Genomic DNA, 25203 nt, shown 5'->3' with positions numbered 1-25203 from the left:
CTCTTCTTGTTGGAAGGTGTCCATCTCTCAACATGCTCACATGGAATTTATCATCTAATTAAACATTTTTCTCACCTTTCTTTCCCCATTTTTTTATTTATTTACTTTAATTCCCTCCATCCACCTCTCTACCTTTCCCACCATCCATTATTCCCTTTCTCCTAAAAAGAGAAAAACCCATTTAATTAAATTTAAAAATAAAAATAAAAACAAAAACCAGATCTCAACCAATGTATCCTCCTTCCACTACTACAAAAAAACCCAACCCTGTTTCCTTCCCTCTCTATCCTCTCTACCTCCCATTCTCTTCTTCTCTTCTACCAATTTATATTCATCCACAAAATCAATTCATTTTTATTTTTAATTTCCATTCTTTTCCACACACACACCCCCACACACACAAAAAAAGAAGAGAAAGAAATGAGAGAAATCCTTCACATTCAGGCAGGACAATGTGGGAACCAAATTGGAGGGAAGTTTTGGGAGGTGGTTTGTGATGAGCATGGAATTGATGCAACTGGTAACTATGTGGGAGGTTCTAGCCTTCTATTGGAGAGAGTGAATGTGTATTATAATGAGGCAAGTGGTGGGAGATATGTCCCAAGAGCTGTGCTCATGGATTTGGAGCCTGGGACAATGGATGCCTTAAGAACAGGACCTTATGGTCAAATTTTTCAGGCCTGATAACTTTGTTTTTTTGGCCAGAATGGTGCTGGGAATAATTGGGCTAAGGGCCATTACACTGAGGGTGCTGAGCTTATTGATGCTGTTCTTGATGTTGTTAGGAAAGAAGCTGAAAATTGTGATTGTTTACAAGGTATTGTTTTCTCTCTTTCTTTTTAATCTTTATCATTTCTGAATTGTTGAAAAAAACTATTGAGAAGATTATAGATCTAGACATCTGGTTGAAAAAAGAAATGAAATATCAATTTTTTTTTTTTTTTGCTGAGTGTTTGATAATAAATATAGAGTTATTAGTCTAAAAAAAATTTTAGATTATAAGAAGATGAGTGGATGATTGGTTTGAGATCATAAATTATTGATGAACTTATGTGATTTAAGTTGAAATACTTATTATTTAAAAGACATATCTAAGGTATACTCTTTGTGATTTATTTGTAAGGAGATCTATTATAAAGAATTTATTTTTCTTACTTATAACTTTTAAGTGGTGTTAAAATTAACTTTAAATTAAATATAATGAGAAGGTTTATTATTCTATAAATGAATTGTTTTGAGATTAATGAATAAAGTTAAGTCAGAATTAATCATTTAAGACATATCTTAGAGGCAACTAGATAACATAATTCTTGTTTTTAATGAACAAAAGAATTTTTTCTTTTTCTAATAAAAATACTAAAAAGTATTTCTAACTAATATATAAAAAATAATACACATATTTTTACCATAAATGTTAATCTAATTACATGCATTATATTATGTATGAAAAAACAGGATTCAGATATGTCATTCACTGGGAGGAGGGACAGGATCTGGGATGGGAACATTATTGATCTCAAAGATTAGAGAAGAGTATCCAGACCGTATGATGCTAACATTTTCAGTATTTCCATCACCCAAAGTGTCAGATACAGTGGTGGAACCATACAATGCCACCTTATCTGTGCATCAACTAGTGGAAAAATGCTGATGAGTGCATGGTTTTTGGACAATGAAGCCCTCTATGATATTTTGCTTCAGAACTCTCAAGCTCACCAACCCTAGCTGTAAATTTCTTCTCTCCCTTTTCTTTTTTATTTCCTTGTTTTATCATATATATGGTTTGGTTAATTTGAATATAACTGTTATATGTTTTGATCTATAATTTCCGAATTAACTGATATGGAACTATTAGTTATTCTAATAATTAATAACACAACTTATCTCTCAATGAAAGCTAATTCATAGGAAGGAAGGAGCCCATGTTTCTTGTGTGCAAGTAGTACACTTTTTAGTAGCTGGATCTGTGTGGATGGCAATTTTAAAACAAAAACAATGTTGTTGTGGTGGATGTGGTCCATTGGTCAAGTTACTCCAAAATCTTTAGCATAAATTGTTTGAAAGCTGATTCAATGAGCCACACACCTAAACCACCCTCCCTTTCATTAGGACAAAAAAGCATTTTTATAAGATTAATGAACTCACAATAAAGATGTTTTTTATTTATAATATGTCTATATCTAATAGTAATATTTGTTTGCACGGATGTAAGCACAAATTTTTGAACCTCTGTTCTTAATAGCAAAAGATTAGCTATATCCATAATTTTCATCTTTAATATGATATCACAGTCATTATTGTTATATCAACTATGGTATGATCTATTAAAGTAAGTGATTTGGAATTTCATTTTTTATGCATGTTGAAAAAATATCTACTGAAAGAGCTCATTTTTTTTTTTATAGAGTTTTTAAAACTTTGAATTTTTAATAATGGTGGGTCAACGACTATATGCATATATACCATAATTATAATTATTATATCAATAAAGATTGGTCCAAGAAATAGAAGTTTACATCACTGAAGTGAGTGATTTTGGATTCGAATTTTAGTGTATGCAAAAAAACACATGTTAGGAAAGGCTTACTTTATTATAGAACTTCTAGTATTTTGCTCGAATTGATTTAGAGTCGATTACTTCTAGGAAACCAATGAGTCAAAGACCATATATTATTAATAATAATATGAGATTGAGTTTTCTAGAGATATCTCCGATCCTAAACAACTTGTCCCCTAAATCACTGCCACCATTGTCTAATCCAAATACGGTCATTCTTTCCGCTCACTCATTTTTTTTCTTATTTTTTATTTTTTATCTATATTTATGTCTATGGGTGTCTATAAATAATAAATTCTTATTTTTCAGTTTTTGCTTACGTTTGATTTGATGTTTATGAACGTCCGTAAATGATGAATTCTATAATAACGTTATATTCTGTTTAATGTATGAATCCAGTTGGAGATTTGAACCATTTGATATCAACAACAATGAGTGGAGTGACATGCTGCCTCCGTTTCCCCGGCCAACTGAACTCCGACCTCCGCAAGCTCGCCGTCAACCTCATCCCCTTCCCCCGCCTCCACTTCTTCATGGTCGGCTTCACTCCTCTCACCTCTCGCGGCTCTCAACAATATCGTGCTCTCACCATTCCCGAACTCACCCAACAAATGTGGGACGCCAAGAACATGATGTGCGCCGCCGACCCCCGCCACGGCCGCTACCTCACCGCCTCCGCAATGTTCCGCGGCAAAATGAGCACCAAAAGAAGTCGACGAGCAAATGATCAATGTCCAAAAAACAAGAACACTTCCTACTTCGTTGAGTGGATTCCCAACAATGTCAAGTCCAGTGTTTGTGATGTCCCTCCTAAAGGCATGTCCATGTCTGCCACATTCATGGGTAACTCCACCTCAATTCAGGAGATGTTCCGCCGTGTTGCCGAGCAGTTCACGGTCATGTTCCGGCGCAAAGGCTTTCCTGCATTGGTACACTGGAGAAGGCATGGATGAGATGGAGTTCACTGAGGCTGAGAGTAACATGAATGATCTTGTTTCTGAGTATCAGCAGTATCAGGATGCCATTGCTGAGGATGAGGAAGAGTATGCGGAGGAGGCTGAGGAGAACTGAGATTCAATCAGCGTTTCAGTGTTGCTTGTGATCATGTGTGTTTTGTGAGACTTTTGTGATTCTGATGCTACTCAAACTCAGTAATAATGGTGGTCTTTGTTGTCTCCCCACATATAATCTCTCTCTCTCTCTCTATATATATAGCTCTTGTATGATCTCATCATGTCTTTCTGTATGTATATGTTGTTATTTGGAATTTAATTGAAATTGAAGGTTTGTAAAAAGAACTCATGAGTTTATGTTGTTTGAATTGATGCCACATTTTTTTTTTTCTTTTATTTATTATAGAAAAGTGGATAAAATATAAATATTAAAAAAAAAATTAAAGGTTAACAGAATTACAGAGACCCACAAAGAAAAGGAAAAAGAAAAAAACAGAAACCTCATAACAGAAATAAATCCATAAAACATGGAGAACAAAACACTAACACTAAAAACAGGGAAGATCACTATACTAAGGACTATAACAACAACACAAAAGATAGACAAGCGGCGATCTTTCTTCAGGTGTTAAGAACGATCAATCTCGTCTGGGTCTTCTGGGTGACTAGTGAGTTTCCGCGAAGTTGAGACCTCTTTTAATAGTTAGGATCGTTTCCTTAAGCATGGTCTTTTTTTCAACTAGTTGCACTGTTTATTCATTTTGTTTTGAGCCTGTATTACAAATTTAATAAGACTTTCTGTTATTTTTATAAAATAATAGAGACATTGATTATTGGAATCAATTAAGATAGAAAGAAATTGGAAACGCTTGAGGTGAAGAGTTGTAGTGAAATTTTACGAAATGATACGTCTTTACCTTGTCTTTTGATCCTGGATAAGAGCAATGTGGAAAGGAAAAATTTATGTAAATGACTCTAAATAGTTGGGATTAATGACTTGTTGTTGTTATATATGTATGTATGTATGTATGTATGTATGTGTAAAAAATGAATGCATATGATGAACAGAATTTTAGTTGTTGTCTATGGAAAATGGGAATAAGGATTCTCATTTCCAGGCCAAATCAGCTTGGAAGTTGTTTAAGCAAACAAAGTATGAAATTCCACACTGCAACACAGTCACACTCTTCATTGAAGCAAAAAATCAAACACTTTGCGAGTGCCGGAGAGTTTGAGCATGTCTTTGATCTCTGTAGAGCTGTCCATCTTTCAGAATCAAAGCTTGATTCTTTCACACTCCCTTGTGTTCTCAAGGCCTGCACCACCCTCTTGGCCTTTGAAGAAGGGCTATCAATCCATGCATTCATCATCAAAAGTGGCCATGAATGCAATCTCTATCCCATGAATTCTTTGATTGAAATGTATACCAAGTTGGGCTTTTTACCAGATGCTCGCAAAGTGTTTGATGAAATGCCTCATAGGAATCTGGTGTCTTGGAATTTGATGATTTCTGGCTATGGGGCATGTGGTTATCCAGAACTTGCACTTGAATTCTGTGGTTTGATGAGAAGCCAATTTATTGCTTTGGATGAAGTAGGCATCAAGATCATTCTTCGTATATGCGGCAGTGTGCAGGCTCTGAGAGCCGGCGAGTCTATTCACGCCCGTGTGTTTGTGTTTGGTTTATCTAATGAAACTGCATTGCTAACAGCAGTATTAGATATGTATGGCAAATGCAGAAAACTGGATGCTGCAGAGCAAGTGTTTGATGAGATATTGTGCAGAGATGTCGTCTGTTGGAATGCGATGATAACCGGGTATTCGAAAGGCAATAAGCCAGAGAAAATGCTTGAGCTTTTCAAGAATATGTTAGTAGAGAACTTCAAGCCTAGCATCCCGACAATGTTGCTCTCAATTCAAGCTTGTACTCAGTTGTCGCTACTTCATTTCGGCAAGGCAGTGCATAGTTATGCAATCAAAAACGGTTTTTTCCCGGATGTTTCCATAGGGGGATTACTGATAGACTTGTATTCAAAGTGTGGTGAACTTGGCTCTGCTTGTTCGGTTTTCTATGGGATGTCGAAAAGGAGATTAAGTTTAAATTCATGGAGTTGTTTGATGAATGGCCTTGGCATGCATGGACATGGGAAAGCAGTTTTGATGGTGTTCTTTCAAATGCTGAAGAATGGGATTGATCCTGATGGCATTTGCTTTCTTCTGATTCTATCTTCTTGTAGTCATAATACTGGGTTTTCGGATATAGGCCGGAGAGTTTTCCGTTATATGGTAGAACAGTTTGGAATTCGACCAACAATGGAGCATTATGCGAGCATGGTCGATATTATCGGTCGGTCTGGATGCTTAGAGGAAGCCTTGAAGTTCATATGCAAGATGCCTGTAGAACCAAACAGCGATGTATACGGAGCATTCCTTGGGGCATGCAGGATCCATGGACACTTGGAGATGGAAAGAGTGTTTACCGATTTTTTCGTTGATTCAGATTGCACAATTCCCGGGTTTTATAAGCTTGTATTGAGTGTACATGCCTGCAGAAATAACTGGGATGAAGTTTCGAAGATCAGAAGACTTATTGAAGAGAAGAGATTCAAGAGCTCTTGTGGTTGCAGTCTAATTGAATCTAGCTGATTAATCTTCGGCATTATGAAGTTTCAGATACAACATAATCAAAGATCAGGTTCAATGAAAAGAGCTTTCTATTGCTTCAAAGTTTAACTTCTCTTACAAAGTAAAGTAGTACATTATGTTTAACTGGATTATTACCATCACCATCATGTACAGATCACTTGAACTAAATCAACGCTGAATATTTCCTTTCCATAACTGAGAACTTCTATAGACAACCTTCAACAAAATTAGAAATGAATTGAATTATACTTAGCTAAATCCTAAACCGATTTTCCTAGAAACCTCATGGCTTGCACATGGACTGAAGCTCCACAGTCGTCAGTAATATCATACATGTTGGTCTAGACCCGTCCGATTGGCGAAAAGGGTGGGTCTAGAAGGAAGGATGGATGGATTTGTTCCAACCTCTTCTTCGTTTTTTTCTTTTCATCCTTTGCTACTGCTTCAATTAGGTTCCTCACTTCCTCCTCAAGTAGTAACTTCAGTGAGTTAGAGTACAGTCTTAGTCTGTTCTCTTCACAACCACCGGAAGTTTCGGAACCATGTAACATTGCAATACAAATTGAGAATGCCTGTAATGCCGATAATTGTGCATGGAATTGAACTGAATACACTCCTTTTCCTTCAGCTGTGACTGTCAAAGCAGGTACTTTGTCTTTCTTTCCCTGTTTACAGAGCAGTTAAAGACAAAATAATGTTAAAGAATTAAAAGATTACAGAGGGCGAAAGGTTATTGGAATACAAAATGTAATTAGTATAAATTGGTTATAATAGTTGTATCACACAGATCAATTCTATATGGGTTTCAGAGAGCCCATATGGGTTCCGAGAACATAGCCATTGTGTTAAAGTATTAATTTCTTGGTAAATAGAACAGGTGCTCGAAAGTGGCAATCAACAATCTAGGTGATGAGTAAGATAGCATTCGTGTTCAAGGTGATTTTGTATTCATTCATAGCAATGCTAGAGGTTTCAGGTGGATTTCACGCATAATGTTTCCTCATATCCAAAGTTACAAGTGCGGACTTGATAAACCTAATGTTTCTACTAAAGCTAGATATTGTTTGTTCAATCATCAGATATCTTGGTGACATAAACATAAAAAGCAAGACAATCTTTTCCAAGGCCATTTGTGTTGCATGATGTGCATACCATAATTTTAAATTCCTCATTAAAAGCAGAAGTGTTACGTCTTAAAATACAGTCAAACATATACCAAGATCATGTCATACCTGTGAGAACAGCATCATTACCTTTTGGCTTTCATGGCGTGTATGATTTGTCTTACTCCCACGCGAATTGTCAAAAATAACAATTGGACATCCCATGTCCCAACCACCACAATCACAACCACCACCAGTTCTCCATCTATCAAGCAATGATGAGGGGCCACCTTTGGTATTCGGCAACCCATGGCTTCCACTAGGAGTGACAACCTTCATGTTTGCAGGGCTTGACAAGTTTGGGCACTCCTTTTTGCACTAACCTCATCTGTTTGTAATGCTTTTTGAGTCATCCTTTTTTTACCAAAAAGGAATCTGAATTACAATAGCTGCAATTTCATTTTCGGCTGCACATCTACCGGTGTCCAGGGCAAAGAAGCAGAGCAAATTGGGTCACAAGCAGGACTTGAATCGTTAGTGTCTAAAGGTCTAATTCCAGCCGAGCTAGCATTAGTATTTTTTGGTGGGAATTTGCACCGAATCTGAAGAATAATGACCTCCTTCCTCCATAGCTCGGTTCTTTGCCAAGGCCATGTCATGCAAAACGAACTCTGTCACCATTGAGTTGTCTACACATCCATTATCATTCATTGATGAGCACAGATAACAAGTAGCATGCATTTGACCAATTACTGAAGGTGACTGCCCTTGTCGGTCTTTTGTGCCCCATGCTGTGCTGCTGCTTCTCTTTTTCTGAAAGGTGTATATCCAATTAAACGCATTATTCGTTTTCCATTGCCTTTGCTGAAAGCTGGAGTTCTGGATCTTTGACGGAGAACTCAAATGATGGAACACCGTACTTAAATTCTAATCTAAGAGTTCCATGCAGGTGAGCTGGTGAAGAACCAGCCATTAAAACGGGGTCTTCCCCAATGAAACAATCATCAAATTCAGTCTTCTCTGCTACATCTGAGAAGTCATTCAAAAGGGATTTACACAACTGCCTACTTTTCTGGGTGTTTGCAGGATCAGTAGTAGTGATCCCAGAAGTTTCTGTTTCACCAGTTGATGGGTTCCGCAAAGATCTGGATTTCATGATGGGATCAAACATTTTCTTCAGAGGACTAAACCGAGGTCTCAAACTGTCTTTCAGATAGCCTTTTTCTATGCGACATGGAACCTTTGCTGAAAAGGATTTTGAGAAAGTGAAGAATGTGCCTTTGTCATGACAAACATTTCCATCATTTTGTGGACCAAGCACTTGACTGAGGCTATCCTTCAATTCTTCATCTTTTTTTTGTTCTGGAGGCTCTGGACCTCCTGAGCATGAACTGTTGAGGTCTGACTGCTCTTCAGCCATATGGCGGAAGGACAAATAAAAAATATCCACATTTTTGGAAAAAACTGATTGAGCAGGAACATTAGACATAGATGCATGCTCTTCACTCAAAGAAACAAGTGGTGATTTCTTCTGTTGAGGAGTAATAACCAGTTCATCTTGCTGGGACCTTGCCAAGGAATTGACGATCTCAAAAGATAGGAAAGCCTCCTTGCTATCCACTGGTTTGAGATTCCTCTCACCTTCTCTTTGCTTCCTCATTTTTCTAACTTCTCTAGAGCTATGATACATAGAACCCCTCTTTTGGACTTCATTATCTTTCACAGTAGGCCTAGAAGGCATGCTTCGACGGCATGGACTTGAGGAATCAGTAAGGCTTGCTTCTGGGAAGCTACCATCCAGAATCTTCAATTCAAAATATTTGTCTTTAGTTTTCCCTTTTCTATCTCTGGCTGTTGGACAATCAATAAACATATAAGTGGCTTTTGGCCTCGGTCCTGCCTGGTAATTTTCACCTTCCAAAGCTACATCTAACCCCATATATACAATAATCTGAAACAAGAAACATGTATTAGGTTTTTCAAGAGCGAACCGACATGACATAAGCTAGAAAAATGATATGCATTGGCCGATGTCATTTGATTCTTATGCTTCATAACATCTGATATGTTATAATGTTAAATGGTTGCTGCAGCAAAGTGTTATGTAAATGACTTCATAATGATTGACTAACAGTAAAATAACTACTCTAACAGAGAGTAAATATTGTTAGTTTGGATGAAATGTAGTTTGGCACATGAAGCATAATCTCATCAACTTTGTCAACACATGCAATGGCTTGTGATTTGTTTAAACTAATTCAAGAAATTTAACATATGTCACCACCTTTAGAATATGAACCCACCTTTAGAATATGAACCAACAATCTTGTCATGAAAGAGGGGATCTCTGTCACTAAGACAACCAGCTCACACCTATACTATTGATAAACGGATTACTCTTGATACATGGTAATATTTGTAGGTTGAAACGTTGAGATAATTTCTCGGCAAGGGGACTAGTTATATACCTTAGAACTCTTCATTGAATAACTTGGGAATTGCCAACTAAGATCTATCAAGATAGAAGTGCTGTTGTACAAAATGTACTTCTAAGAAATCATCCCATAGATCCTACACCTACCCAAACACAAAAATATTAGGTCAAATATAGGAATTAAATGCTCCTTTTCGTTCTAGGATATCTTGCTACCAAAATCATCAATCTCTACCAAACTTGTGCCACAAACCCACATTGTACTTGGCAAGAAATCTACTAACGAAGATAAATCAATACGGAAAAAAATAACATGACTGACTCTTTGATCACAAAACCTTCTTTGCTATACTAACACTGAAATACATCCAATGATCACCTAATTAAGAAATTCAGTACTAGATCCACAAATCAGCAAGAATGATACAGATCAATGAAGCAAAGTGGATGCACAACTGAAACTCTGATTACAGACCTTCTTAGCTATACTAATACTGAAGCACATTCAAAGATCACCTAATTAAGACATTCAGTAAAAGTGGAATCTAACCTTCTGACTCCATCTAATCAGTATGAATTTGAAAAGCTTAATTGTAAACCTAATCAAAACATTCAATTGATCACATGAAGAAATCCAAAAATCCAGAAATCAAAACCTGAGAACTATGCAGGATTGAGACCCAAAACAAGATTCCCACAAGAGAAATCTACAGACGATCTGTCTTTCAACACATTAGAGCTAAAGTTCCACCAGATCCCATGAATTAACTCCAAACAAAACATAGACCCAAAAAAAAATCACATTTTTCGCAAATAAATCATGATTTCAAACAATCATACACTTGAATCATGCATCAAAACACAAGCTTCCAATTTTTCAGAAAGACACATTAACTATAAACACAAGCAACACAAAAGCAAAGGAAACAAAACCAATGGATCACAGAAGAGTGAAGAAGAGTACCAGTGAGAAGAGAGGAAGAGGAAAGGTAATGGGGGACAAGAGAGGCTGCGGCGCCTGCTAAGCTTTAGTGAAGAGGAAAGGAAAAGCCATGGAAGTGGGAGTGAAGAGAGAGAGAGAAAGAATGGCGTGTATTAGTACTACGAGGAGTTGGGTATCTTTCTCTCTTATTTATTTATTTATTATTTATTTATTTATTTATTTATTTATATTTGGAAGTGAAGGAAAACATGGAATCTAGTGATTTTGATTTAATAAAATAAGTTATTTATTTATTTATTTATTTTTGCCTTAAATAGAGCAGAGTAATATTTAGAAGGAGTTTTTTTTTTTTAAATAGAGAATATATATATAGTTCCCATGAATTTAGAGTTTTTCCATCCTTTTATTTAATTTTTATTTTTGGAAGGCAAGAAAAACATGATATCTATTGATTGTGTTGAAACAATTAAATATTTCTTTTTGTTCATTTTTTTGCTAATTCCGGAGTATTTTTTAAGGTAAATAAGACTAGAACTCTGCTTACTATATTGAAAGGCATGCAAGCCAATATTCTCCATAGATTTTTTTTTAATTATTTTTGCCTATATTAGAGCACGGTAACATATTTATTTATTTAAATTATTGAATAGAGAAGGGGGCAATATTTAGAAGGAATTTATTTGGAGAATAGAGAATATATATATATATATATATATATATATATATATATATATAAGATTCCCATAAATTTAGAGCATTTTTCGGCCTTTTATTTTATTTTTTATTTTTGGAAGTCAAGAAAAACATGGAATCTAGTGATTGTGATGTAATAAAAAAACAATTTGTTCTTTTTTTACTTAGTATTTTTTTAGGAACATTTTTTAAGGTAAATAAGCCTAAAATTTTTGTCCATAAAATTTTATTTTTAATTATTTTTAATTAAAATTTTGAGCTTGAGTTCACTTGGTTTAAATTCACTTCTGATTTATGTACCACATTTTACAATTTAAGAAGAATTGTGTATTCTATATCGTCCTATTAAATATGTAAATTAATTTTATTTTTGTTTTCCCCTCAAATTTTTCTTATATTTAATTTTCATGATTATTAATAATAAAACAAAAATATTTGGAGAAGTTGTCGGTCATTACACTCCAAACCCATGGTCAACAGTACTTTATAATAAATAGCACACTCTCACGTGCTATGTCATGTGCCTTCACTCCTTCGTCCTCTTCCATAATCAATGCTTATTAAATATACATGTGGAAAACAAAATTAAAGAGATCTAAGTTTGGATATATATACCAATAACGTATCATTTAGAGACGTACCACAATATCATTAGATTATTTACGTCGGCTAACATCATTTCATGTATGGGTAAATTTTTTTGATATGACACCAAAGCTCTTTTTCATTTTAAAGTTTAAATTTTAATTTGAATCAAAATAGCTACTTAATTTTAATTTTTATTTTCGATCTAGCTGATCACCGAAAAGATTTTGACATATATATTCTGATAAACTGACACATTACGAAAATTTATCTTTCATCATATATATATATATAAATATAGCATGTTGTTTACTCAACTGATAATTCTATCTTACCTGCAATAAAAATTTTTGACATCACAACATCAAAAATATGCTAGAATTTGTCAAATAATCTTCTATTGAAACAAAATTGAAGTTGAGTAATTATTTTGATTCAAATTAAAGTTTGAACCCTAAAATAAAAAAGGATCATAATTTGATGCCCTATCAAAAAATTTCCAATACCAAACAATATCAAACAACAGTAGATCTATATAAGAAATATGCACAATAAATAATAGTAAATCACTAAATCTTCACAATTCCTTATATAAGTAATAGACGTTAAATTATAATCTGACAACTATATCATTAAAATCTTAAAAAAAAAAAATAAATAAATTTGCATACATACATAATTAATGTTTACCCATACCCATATATATGGCCCATATATGTATACATATATATGAAATTTAATTTTGTTTGCGTGTGTATATAAACTCTCATTATAATTACTGTATTTGTGTTTAATAATTTAATATATATAAATTTAGGTCTAGTTATAAATATAATTTATTTTATTATAAATATACTATTTTTATGACATTATTTTGAATAGAGCATACTTAATCTACTTCCTTTTTTTTTGTTTATAAGGATAATTAAGAAATATCAACTATAAGAAATGATTTTAATTATGATAAAATATGGTACTTTCAATTTCAGATGATCTTGATCAGGTTTAAAAAATGGTTAATTGAGGATTACACTATTATTTATTTTACATAAAATTTTAATTTAATAAAATCGCAAAGAGGAAAGTCATCAAAACTTTTCCAATTTTTGGGATGAAAGGTGGTTATAATTATGATACCTTAAAGAAAATACTCAGTTTAGTTAATAAAAAAAATTATTATATTTAAACCATCATGAAGAGAAAACCAATCTATGTTTTTATTCTTACAAAAAGACTAGGTCAACCACTTTTTACTCCCAATTTTATTTTATGGAGTCCGGAGTTTTCAAATTTCATATCATATTTTTTTCACAAAGAAATTTCATAAACAATTGTATAGAAAACGATAAATTTTGAATTTAAAAAATAATTTTGTTAAAGAGAGTTATTATTATTATTGAAAGATTTTATTCCAATCAAGAGCATTTATAATCTCTTGCATATGCAACTATTTATAAATAAATAATTAAAAGCTTTTGTTAATTTTATTTATAATTATTTTTTTTAGTGGGGCAAAAATCATATTACCACAATAAGATATTGGTCCAAGTAATAAAAATGAGGTAACTTAAACTAGTGGTTTGTATATAAGGATCTGAATACCTTGCATTTGACTGCTTTAGATTCCCTGATTTTAGAAAAACTTGTAGGTCAAAGACTTTAAAAAAATTATCACCATTATTTTCATGTTAACAGGATTTTCATCTCAAAGTTTTGAATTCTTATCATTTTAGTATTTGAAATATTATTAGACTCACAAGGTAAACGGGACTCTTAATTAATTATAATGAAAATATAAGTCAACGGGCCTTTGGTTTAGTTACTCAAATTTGAGACTTACTAAACACAATGGTGATTGGTGATAGTGTGTCTTTAATTGTGAGTATAGTTTTAGCGGTTCAAATGTCGTGTCACCTAAATGACGGTTCATAGCTAAAAGTTCAATTCTTAGTTGTGTGCATGCCATTGATTACATATATCTCGTGTTTATCAGCATGTATATATGGATATATATATCATCGTTAGGTATAATATCGAATTGGCCACCTCTGCCTTTTTCTCTCTACTTTCACTGCCGTCCACTCCTCTGACCGACCAATCTCTACCTCTATGAAAACTGAGTTCGATTTACTAACCCCTACACCTTAATCTCTTCATCGAGTCCCTCTACTGTGTAGAAATACCTAGACAATCGAGCATATTTTTAGAGTGAGAAGGACTCAAGAGTAAACATCCGTTTTCGAGTGAGAGCTCACTTTGGGCATCGATTTTCGAAAGAGTAGAAACCAAAAGAGAGTGATAGATGATACAATCTGGATATTATACCTAGATACGACTACTACTAAAAAATTATTTAGCCATAAATATTTCACGTAAAATTGTACAAATTTTCATATTTTTCTAAAAATTTAATTATAAAAGTTAAAGACCAATATGAAGTTCTTGTGCATATTAAAAGAAGTCCAATAGCCACCAGACAATCTCATTGCGCAGCAAGGGACCCTCCAAGCTCACTATGTTGTCCTTTCATTACCCTACAAAGGCATACACAATTTCCTATTGTAGGACAGTGTATGTGCCCTTCTTCTAACTCACTGTGCCCTCTCTTAGTCAAACAAACCATAATGAGGTCTCAGAGTAACACCAATACTTGCATCATGCATAAAGCTCCAAAGTCTTGCTCAAGATCATTAGTCTTTGATTATTTTTAATTTTTGGCTTTAATTTTTTTTAATTTGAATTTAAGGTATCTACTAGTGATCATTAAGATTATCATCAAACCGTATTGAGTAATAAATAAATCATAAATTTTATTTTAAAAAAATAAATATATAGTGAGCGGGAAATTCAAAACTAAATAAGATTGTTGTCATATAAATTGTCTCATGTCCTACTTAATGGTAAATAAAACACCTAAAACCTAACTACTAGCGAGGGAAGTGTGTGTAACTCGGAGGATATATAATTGTTTGACCTAGACCGTTCAACTTAAAAGGATGCTGAGTAAAAAAGTGCTAGATGATTTAGTCAGAATCAATATTGGCGGATCAAGTTCTTAGGAGTAGCAGTGGATGGATAAAGAAAGTTTAAGTTTTGTTTGATTGTTAGAATGAACTCCTCCAGCTTAGTTTTTTTTTGTGTTATGAGATCCTAGATATCCAAAAATGAATCATGTTGTCAATTTTGATTATGATTTTTAAATTCTCTTATTTTAATTCAACTTAAACTTAAAGTTGGAGTAATTATATTAGCTCAAAGTTAACTCAATTTATTTAGCTTAAAGAACTCTAGTTGCTTAAAAAAAAACATTTATTTTGTATTGAGACATATAAAATGGAGTTGATCTATCAATCCAGTTTGATCAGGTTAAGTTGTATCAGATAGAGATTGCCTCAAAAATGTATTCCAGTTTAAATGCGCACAGTTAATTTTGATTTAATTTTTCATCAATCATAATTTAGAAAAAAGTGATGAAAAATGCCATTTCACTCTATTAAACTATACATTAATTAGAAGCTTTTTCAAAACTTTTTTTTTTGGGTCTTATTTTTTAAAACATATCATGGATTTCAAGATTGAATATAAAAAGCAAGGAAGTGCCACAGGAGACCAGACATTGTGGAAGTTTGGTTAAGATGGAATTGCAAAGCTTGCATGCATGGCTGGTTTCTATGTGTGGTTAAAAAGTGCTTGTCCTCATGCATGAACCAAGCTTCTCTAAATTGATTAAATGTCTTGGATCTGTTTGAGTGTCATGTTGAAGAAGAACATGAAAATGAAGAGAGAAAAAAACACTATATATTCTCAATGATGAATATGAACATGAAGATGGAAGTGGGCATGTGAATGGAACGCTTGGAAGTGCACTTTCATTGGAAGTGATTGTGTGCAAATTAGGAAAGGATAGGTAGCCATAAGTGATCCCATATGTCATCTATTTTTATGCTTCTAACTTGTCTACTCTGCTATAATTGCAGATGATCAAATAACCGGAAAAAATTATTAAAAAAAAAAGAAAAATTTGTACTTATTAAGGCAAAAATTTTACTAGTTCCTATCCATGATACAGAATTTGTGGACATTTATAAATGTTGAAAACATTTAGGGACTTTGTCAAACATTTGATGACAAAAAAAAAAACAAAAAGACGTTTGAAGGTGAGACGGGGTACCACGTATTCTTGGAATGCCCCTAAATTACTTGAATTGTAGTTATTTTTATCACATTTGACTAAATACACAACTTTTACAACCGAGTTTCGGTTTTTTTGACCATGTGCCTATCCACCTCCTATCATGTAACAATCCACTACGTTACGTATATATCCACTCAGTGCCATGTGACAATCCACTATGCTACATAGTAGTTGTCAATAGATTCACATAATCACATATTGCCTCGTGTTCATTTTGATCTATTAAAGATAATTATATATATATATATATATTAGTGCTATATCACTGTCTAAGATAGGAATACTACAACAACTATTAAATAGAGATATGCCTCTAGTACAAATGGGAGCTCTCCTCTGATGCTTCTACAATAACTATTAAATAGAGATTTTTTTTATGCCTTTTTTCTAGTACAAATGTGAGCTCTCCTCTAATGCTACTCAATCAAAAATCTCTCATACTTCATATCTATAGAGTAATGACAAACAAATGATTTTTTTTGCATGGTTATTTCCTACGCACACTGTCATAATGCCTCCGCACGTATCATTGTAGGGTCACTTAATAATCATCGGTAGTTTTACATAATCCCAATTTTTTTCACTACAGGCTCGTCTCGACTCCTCTACTTGTACATTTAATCGCTTTTTTTTTTCTAATAATTTTAAATAATTTATTTGAAAAAAAAATTACCATACATTCATTAATATATTTATAATAAAAAACAAATAAAAAAAAACTAACATATAATAATAAAATGTTCAGACGTTCTATATCCGTGTAAGTTGTAAATAAGTGGAAGTAACCAGTGACAGACAAGCATGTACATATATTATTTACAAAATAAATATAATATATTAGTACTCGATATGTTATAATTAAAAGAATAGAAAATAATATGAATAATGACTTTGCAAATTGTGACCGTTCTTTAATGCTTGTGTGTTTGAAGGAATCTTGTCATAATTTCGAAATATCTCTATACATACAATGTATTGTTAACCTTAGATTTTTTTTTTTTTAAAATGATACACCTGACTTTTTTTTCAATCTTTTATCAATTTTGTTTTTAAAAAATTACTCTCAACTTCAATTGCTTTGCTTTGGGAGGGATGCCTTCAAATAATTTTCAACAAAATCATGGAAAAAAAATCATGAATCAATTATATACAATAATTCGCGAATAAATCATCTTAAATATTCCCTTCATTGTAAATTATTTGTGATTTTTGACATTTGTATAAAAATTAAGGTTGCCACTAAAGCTCTTAAAATCTAAAACAATATATATATAAATTATAGAATTTCAGAAAATGACAAATTTTCTAAAAAACTTCTTTAAAATGACATATAATGGAGAAGGAGTAATAAATAATAGGCCAAAGACTTTTTAACCTATTGGCCCTGGTTTTTTTTCCATAAGTTATTTGTTTTAGTAAGTATCAGAGATCAAATCCTATAATTCATGCAAGGTAAAAACATAGGTGTGTTGAGGTATTAACTACTCTCGTGTATGCCTAGATTTTAAATGAGGGTGTTTGTTGTTTAAAAATAATAATAAATAGCAGAGCAATAAAGTTTTTGTACCACGAAGTGAAGTGCCATTTAGGATGTTGAGAATGTCAAAAATAATGGCACTAAATAGAAGAAGTCAAAGACACTATCCGTAATCCATGGATTTATGTTTTTTTGGAAATTATAATATTTATCACTCTTTAAATATGCTCACAAATCATTTTTTTTTTTTTTGAAAATTATAATTTTTGTCACTCTTTAAATATGCTCAAGGAGTAATGTTTGAAAGAATGAAAAAAATAAAAACATCTCTTTCTTCATAAAAGATGGTTTGGAAACATTGAGTTGGGTGTATGGTGGCCTCAACAAATGCTTGTCAAGCCTCAAATCTTTTGAAGCCACTAGAACTCTGTTTCAATTCTCTCTCCATGGAATGTCAACTTCTATCTTTGATAAAAATAGATATTTTTCAAAATAAGTTGAATGGGATCATTCCAAAACATCTAGGTAAGCTATTTCTAATTTTTTTTTCTTTTAATACGTGTGAATACTTTGTAGAGAGAAATGAATAAATCACTTAAAATATATTCAATGATAAAAGAATGTCCGCTATAAACACAAAAACTCAAAAACAAATGGTGAATAACATAAAGAAAAGGTGCACCACAAGTAATGATTTGGCGCCTTTAAAAAAATAGAAAAGTTATTTAAGCTTTTTAGTTTTTTCTTATTTTTTAATATGATTCTATTTTTAAGATTTTTTTCAGTATATATATTAGATGTGTGATTATGCATGACACGGATCTAGTTTTAAATCAGTGGTATGTCTTTGAATGACGTCTCACTGATGTGATCATTTGCCATCCAACATGCACAATACTCGCCCTATGCCGTACTGACTCATTTTACACATCTATATACGATGTATTGTTATTTTGTTATTTTTTAAAATACATCTAAACTCATTTTATTTTTATCTATAAATCAAAAAATTAAGAAAAGTTAATTACTCCCTACTTCAATTGGTTTGCTTTGAGAGGTTGCTTTTAAATAATTTCCATTAATTAATCATTAAAATAAATCCAAAATCTTGCATGTATTATACAAAATAATTCATGAATAAATCATCTTAAATAATAAATAACAGACACACCCAATAATTTGCCAAAATTATAATAATTAAAATACATTCTAAAACCCAAGCTCTCAAGCACCAGTGGCAATTTCGTAAATAACGTCAACATCCCATTCAAATCATTCGGTCACCCACGCCGGCAAGAGGTTCACGCAACCGCCACGTCAGCAAACAGTGGCAAAATCGTAAATAAATAATCAACAACGTGCCCGTTCGTCACTCAATCCATTCCAAATGCTCGGTCAGACACGCCTCCCATTAGGACACATGCTTAGGAAACTGACACGTGTCAGACCAAGTGTCAACCCGACTCACACGTGTCGGTTTTCAGTGCCGTGTTCGGTGGTGTCTTCTCCCCCGACCGTCCGATCCTGATCCTACGGCCCGGGATTCGTTTCCCAGTTTCTCCATCTCATGCTCTTCGGTTACCTGAAATCCAAATAAATCAACTTGTTTCCAATTCGTTGTTCTTCAATTTGTGATAAAAATCCAATTTTTATTGAGAGAAATCCAGAGAAATTTGGTGTTTTGAGGTGATGGAATCGCTTTTAGGGAGCACTTGGATTGTTGCACATCACCTGTTCGACGGAATGCCTGTGAGACGTTTGGCGCTGTCCGGCAAGCACCGGCGCGCGCGTGTCGCTGCTCTGGCTGCGGGGATCACCGAGGAGTCGCCCCCGGTGAACAAGGCTGATAACCCGAGGTTGCACAACCCGTTGCTCCGGCAGAAGATGATGGGGTGTGGATGGTTGGGCGTGATCTTTGAATGGGAAGGTGTCATTGTTGAGGATGATCCTAAGTTGGAGAGGAAGGCATGGTTGCAGTTGTCCCAAGAAGAAGGAAAGTCTCCACCTTTAGCCTTTGTTTTGAAGAGAATTGAAGGGATGAAGAATGAGCAAGCTATTGCTGAGGTCCTTTGTTGGTCTCGTGACCCTTCTGAGCTCCGGAGATTAGCTGCTCGGAAGGAGGAGATAAGCCGGAGTCTTGGTGGAGCATTTCATCAATTACGTTCTGGGTCTCAAGAATTCATTGGTACTCTTGTTAATCATAGCATACCAATGGCTTTAGCTACAACACGGCCAAGGAAACACTCCAAGAAGAAATGATGGCAGTTGGTGTCAAAGGTTCATTCAATGCTATCATCGCTGCTGATGATGTTTACCGTGGGAAGCCTGATCCTGAAATGTTTGTGTATGCTTCTCAGCTTCTTAGCTTTATACCTGAACGGTGCATTGTGTTTTGGGAATTCGAATTTGACTGTGGAAGCTGCACATGATGCTCGGATGAAATGTGGCTGTTGCAAGTAAGCAACCGGTGTATGAGCTTAGTGCTGCAGATCTTATTGTGAGAAGGCTTGATGAACTTTCTGTTGTGGATTTGAAGAACCTTGCTGATATTGATTCTTTAGAGTTTGTGTCCGAAGAACCGGAGCTCGTGGAAGATGTGTCTCCGGCCACCGTCTCGGTGGCTTCTGATGATCTATTCTGGTAAGATTTCTTGGTTGTACAGTTTATTGTTTTGCTTGATTGATGTAAGTAGTAAATTGGTAATTGATTATCACTGATTATGCTAGATATTAAGAGCAGCATAAGATCCTCTTCTCTGAATACTGTATATATATTAGAGATAAGAAGAGAGGATGAATGATTTATATAGTTGGGTGGTCCGCATTGGCACCCTTGTTTCGGAAAACCGAAAACATGTATTTTGTGCACATTTATTCGAATTCAGAATGTTGTGCTAGAATGTTATTAAAAAAGGAAAGTAAATTTACAAATGGTTTACTGGAATCTGCATTTGAAAATGTTACATTTATTCTGTCATTTGTTCTTTTGAAAATGCTTGTGCTTGAGTATGATTCATGAATAGGAATGCCATAATTAACTAACATATTTATATATTGGATGTAACTATTACAAGATAATTGCGACCTCGATCTTATGGAATGCTTGTTATGTTATTCTTTTTTTATTCTGCTTTGTAAGAGTCATGGTAGCCTATTATATCAGTGATTATATATTCAATAAGATGGGCAATGCAACACATCTTTTTTGAATTACTCATTTATGATTGTGTTTCTTGGCATAGAAATATTCAAACCTTTTGTTAATACATTGAAGAATGCCTGATTTTTGAGATAATAATCATGTATTCTGACTTGCTGACTGATGCTACAAAGAGTAGTTATAAAATTTACGCCAAACGAACACCTGAACTTTATCTTACCTTTGTTTTATTTAACACTTGAACCTTGTGGGTTACTGAGTTGAGACACTTTTATTGTTCACAATGGAAAAGAGTGGCATGCATCTGTTTGTTTATTGCCAACAAAAGACAGGAGACTTAAGAGAATACTGCATATATTGCTACAAAGATTAGAAAAACAATTACATATCAATGATTAATTGCAATTAAATTTAATGTCACTGTTTAATTAATCAAATGGAAGCATAACATTTTCATTCAATCTGAATTTACAACATACATTCACTGTAAACTATGTTAGCTTGGTATTGAGAATTCCTCCTCTTTTACAACTTAAACTTCACCAAAGAATGTTGGTAATTCTATATAATTAGAACAATAACTAGCCTTGAAGAGCAATGCAGTAAAAATCCTGTAGTAAGAAGAATGTATGTCTTTCCTTTACTCTGTAAAACCAACAATCTCTTTGTCTGAGTCCTTCAACTCTGGTTTTTCTTTCAGTCATTGACCTTCCAGAAACTGAACGACATAAGGAAATCAAAGTGCATTTTGGTAATCATTCTAACAATTAGGTTTTGATTTACATCTATACCAATCTCCTATAGGCTCTGCAATTGTCTCAGCCAAGTAGAATACATTTCTTTTATTATTCAGAGTAATTTTGAAGAATAGTGTCATAGGTCCTAGATCAACTTCTGGTAATGGGATTTTTGTGGGAATATATTATAAATAAATAACTAATAGCAAAATATATAGAAAAAAATTTTACTAGAAAGCTATTAACATTAATAGTTATTTTCTTTTACTTTATATTTATGCCATTTATTTCTTATTGATGGTTTTGGAGGACCATTGAAGTTGAGTTTGGAATATCCTCCAGGCTTGTTTGGTTGTCTGTAAATGAAATTACATGTAAGTGAAATTACATGCAAGTGAAATTACAGTGTAAGTAAAAATATTGTATTTCTACTTATATCATTATTGTTTGGTATGCTGTAGGTAGGAATGATGCATTTATTTTTTATTTGTTTGGTTTGATGTCAGTTTAAAGAGATAGTTATCATGTAAGTAAGTTGATGAGATTATCTATATTACTTATTATTATTATTATTATTATTATTATTTAATATTCTTCACTAAAATTAATTTAAATAAAATTAATTAATTAATTTAATAATTTTAAAAATATTTAACATTTCTTAAATTTTATTACTTGGAAAAAAATTATAATTAATTTTATTAATTTTATAAAAATTTATGATAAAATATTTAATTATATAAATACTAAATTATAAAAATATAATATTTATTTAATTATAAAAACTATGATATTTATTTAATTTTATTACTTACAAATATTTTTATAATTAATTTTTAAAAACAATATAATATTTTCAATTAAAAAATATTTTTACCATAAAAATATTTAATCATATAAGTATTAAACTATTTAATTATTTAATTATTATTTAATTTTATTACTTAAAAATATTTTTATACTTATTTTTTAAAACAATATAATATTTTCAATAAAAAATATTGAAAATATTTATTGTTTTAAAAATATTTAATATTTCTTTAATTTTATTACTTAAAAATATTTTTATAATTAAATTTAAAAATAATTTATTTTATTAAATATTTTTATAATTAAATATGATGGTGAGAGGATATCATTTATTTACTACATTTTAACTTACAACAATTTGTTGTAAGTTGAAATACTGTAAAAGTGGGTGAGATGTAAGTCCATTTACATGTAAGTGGAATTTTTACAGTAAACCAAATAATCACTTACATATAAAATTATTTACATTACAGCTATTTACAGGTAAATTAATATCTTTTTATATTACAGCTATTTACATGTAACCAAAATTTTCAAAAAACGTGGAAAGAAATTTAAAACATGTTGTTAACATTTCGTCAGATAATTATTATACATAAATTTAATGTATTTGTAATGACAAACCTATTAGAGTTTTGTTTGTGGAAGTCTTATTTCCACATTGTATGACCATATACTGGGTTGATGATCCTATGATCAAAATTAACAAAATTAATTAACAGTAAAGGAAGATATAGAAAAATTATAAATAGAAATATACACATAAAAATCATGATACTTCAAATAGTTAAATCAAAACCATTTCTATTTTTTTAAATCAAAGCCATTTCTATTTTGAATTTGATTTCCCTCCCAACTATTCAGAGATGAAGGATTTGAATCTGTAATTTGTCCACAAAGATTTAAATCGAAGTGATATTTATTTATTTTTATTATTCACCAGAATTTTTCAAAATAGAGATTGTTTTGTTCACTTTGATCATTCACAATTTTGCCGGATAAAACAAATTTTTACTTAGTTTATCCCCAAACGAACTCACATATCACAACATGCAAATCTCACAGGGTAGATCAAACTTAAATATTATTCGTAATTATTTGGTTCAACTAATGAATGGAATTGTCTCTTTTAACTTGTCTTATATCATCTTGTATGTTTAGATAAAACAATGATTATAAGTCCAGGGACGGAACCAGGACTTAATGGTGAAATTTTTGAAGCGTACAAAGGCAAAATAAAAATAAAAAGTAAAAATAATACTAACAAAATAATTATTTTAAATAAAAATAATGTACTAATATATAACAAAATTTGAATACACATATTAAAATATAAAAGTATAATTTAAAAATTTTGTTATTCTAGATAGAAAATATATGAGATTTTTCGATAATTGACTGAATAAAGAATACGTCCAGTTTGTATTTTTTAAATATGGTAAAATTGATCGTCCTACATTTACTGAACAAGCAAGCATTTGTTTATAAAAAGCTTTTGTTGTTCTAAACTCTGGCATATGGTACGTTATAATATATATGTATATATGTTTGGGTCTACGTGATCGATTAAAGCTAAATTACTTAAAATTTGTATATAAGATTTATTTTATTAAAATTTTTGAAATAATAGTAATTTTTAAATTTAAAAATAAAATGTGATGCAAAATTTATGTATATAGATTTATTTTATTAAAATTTTTGAAATAATAGTAATTTTAAATTAAAAATAAAAATGTAGATCTTGTATGTGAGGATGAGCTTGCAGGGGATCGAAAAGAGCATGGCATGGCCAAACTAGCCACTCAAGCACTTACCATCTACAGCGCACTATATGTCGAATATTGTATTTTCACGTGAAATTAAATATAGAAAAATCGAAAATCGTTAGAAATCTTATATTGTTTAAAAAGTATTTTTATAGAAATGCTGAGGAGCTTGACCTGCTACTCCTATGGTTCCACTAGATTATAACCCCATAATTTTTTTTGTTTTCTTAATTTTAAGGTCAGAATCAGGACTAGATATAATAATAATAACTTCAATGGGACAAACCAAGCAAGTTATATTACTTATAAATCTCTAGGTAGAATGAAAAAAAGTCATACATATAAAAGAGAGACCTAGCAAATGGAGTCTTAGGATATTCAGCTGACAAACAATGGCCACTCTGCCTATTGTTCTCAAGGCTTGTTTTAGATTACAAGATGTTGAATCTTGTTAAAATCCATTATGATATAATTTGGTTGCTTGGTCATGCTGGATTTTCAGATAAAGCTGAGGATTTTAGACTTTGTTTGGATTGACTTATCAAAAAAATATTTTTTTTTAGTTTAGTTGAAGTGCTTATGAAAAAAAGTGCTTCTCAGAATCACTAGTATTTTTACGATTTAGTATTAGTTTAGTATTAGTTTTTTTAAAAGCTGTTTTTCGGTACACTGCTTTTTAAAAAGTCGATCATAAACATGACGTTTTTGAAGCCCCACGAAAGTGTTTAACTTATAAAAAAAACACTAGTGGATTTTTCAAAATCCAATCCAAACAAGATCACCCTTAGACCCTGATCTCAGTTTTGTTGAAAGCTCATTTGGCCTCATACAATACATATCATGACGCCGCAATTGCAAGGTTTGTTGGTGCGAAGCTCATTGATCTGATTTCGATGAATATTGGAAACTATGTATTATTATTGAATACAGATAATAACACATAGAAAAAGTGAAATGATACGAAATGTTACCTATTTCTGCAAACAATGCACTGAACAAATGTGAATATATATATAAATTTGTTCTGGAATTTGTCTGCCATCAAAATTTTTGAAAAAATTGAAGCGATAAGATGATACCAAATGTTGTAGGTTTCTGCAAACAATTACAGGTTAACAATGGCAAATGCCTCTAGATATCACAAA

The 25203-nt window shown here is 32.2% G+C and overlaps 3 protein-coding genes and 2 pseudogenes across 4 annotated transcripts; 3 read left to right on the top strand and 2 right to left on the bottom strand.

The window, feature by feature from the left end:
* The first annotated feature begins 261 nt into the window (after positions 1-261).
* LOC120280881 lies at positions 262-3880 on the top strand (annotated as a pseudogene).
* A 722-nt stretch (positions 3881-4602) lies between these two features.
* Positions 4603-6156, top strand: LOC120274234 (putative pentatricopeptide repeat-containing protein At3g11460, mitochondrial). The gene has a single exon (XM_039280949.1). The coding sequence runs from the start codon at positions 4603-4605 to the stop codon at positions 6154-6156; it is 1554 nt and encodes a 517-aa protein (XP_039136883.1).
* Positions 6157-6206: 50 nt separating this feature from the next.
* Positions 6207-7625, bottom strand: LOC120280868. Of its 2 annotated transcripts, none has more exons than XM_039287830.1 (2): positions 7389-7625; positions 6207-6821 (listed from the first exon to the last, which is right to left on the bottom strand). In XM_039287830.1, the coding sequence occupies exons 1-2, from the start codon at positions 7596-7598 to the stop codon at positions 6498-6500; spliced, it is 534 nt and encodes a 177-aa protein (XP_039143764.1). In that variant the 5' UTR covers positions 7599-7625; the 3' UTR covers positions 6207-6497. The 2 variants fall into 2 exon arrangements, with proteins under 2 accessions (XP_039143764.1, XP_039143773.1); XM_039287839.1 differs by having other exon boundaries at positions 7410-7625.
* A 217-nt stretch (positions 7626-7842) lies between these two features.
* Positions 7843-10784, bottom strand: LOC120269866. The gene is made up of 2 exons (XM_039276891.1): positions 10658-10784; positions 7843-9210 (listed from the first exon to the last, which is right to left on the bottom strand). Exon 2 carries the CDS (start codon positions 9196-9198, stop codon positions 8101-8103), a length of 1098 nt encoding a protein of 365 aa, XP_039132825.1. The 5' UTR covers positions 9199-9210; positions 10658-10784; the 3' UTR covers positions 7843-8100.
* An 8321-nt stretch (positions 10785-19105) lies between these two features.
* Positions 19106-20545, top strand: LOC120277515 (annotated as a pseudogene).
* Positions 20546-25203: the final 4658 nt, after the last annotated feature.

Source organism: Dioscorea cayenensis, chromosome 2, assembly GCF_009730915.1.
Source record: "Dioscorea cayenensis subsp. rotundata cultivar TDr96_F1 chromosome 2, TDr96_F1_v2_PseudoChromosome.rev07_lg8_w22 25.fasta, whole genome shotgun sequence".
Taxonomy (NCBI): domain Eukaryota; kingdom Viridiplantae; phylum Streptophyta; class Magnoliopsida; order Dioscoreales; family Dioscoreaceae; genus Dioscorea; species Dioscorea cayenensis.
The sequence above is the reverse complement of the archived record's forward strand: the minus strand, read 5'-3'. Positions and strand labels throughout refer to the sequence as shown.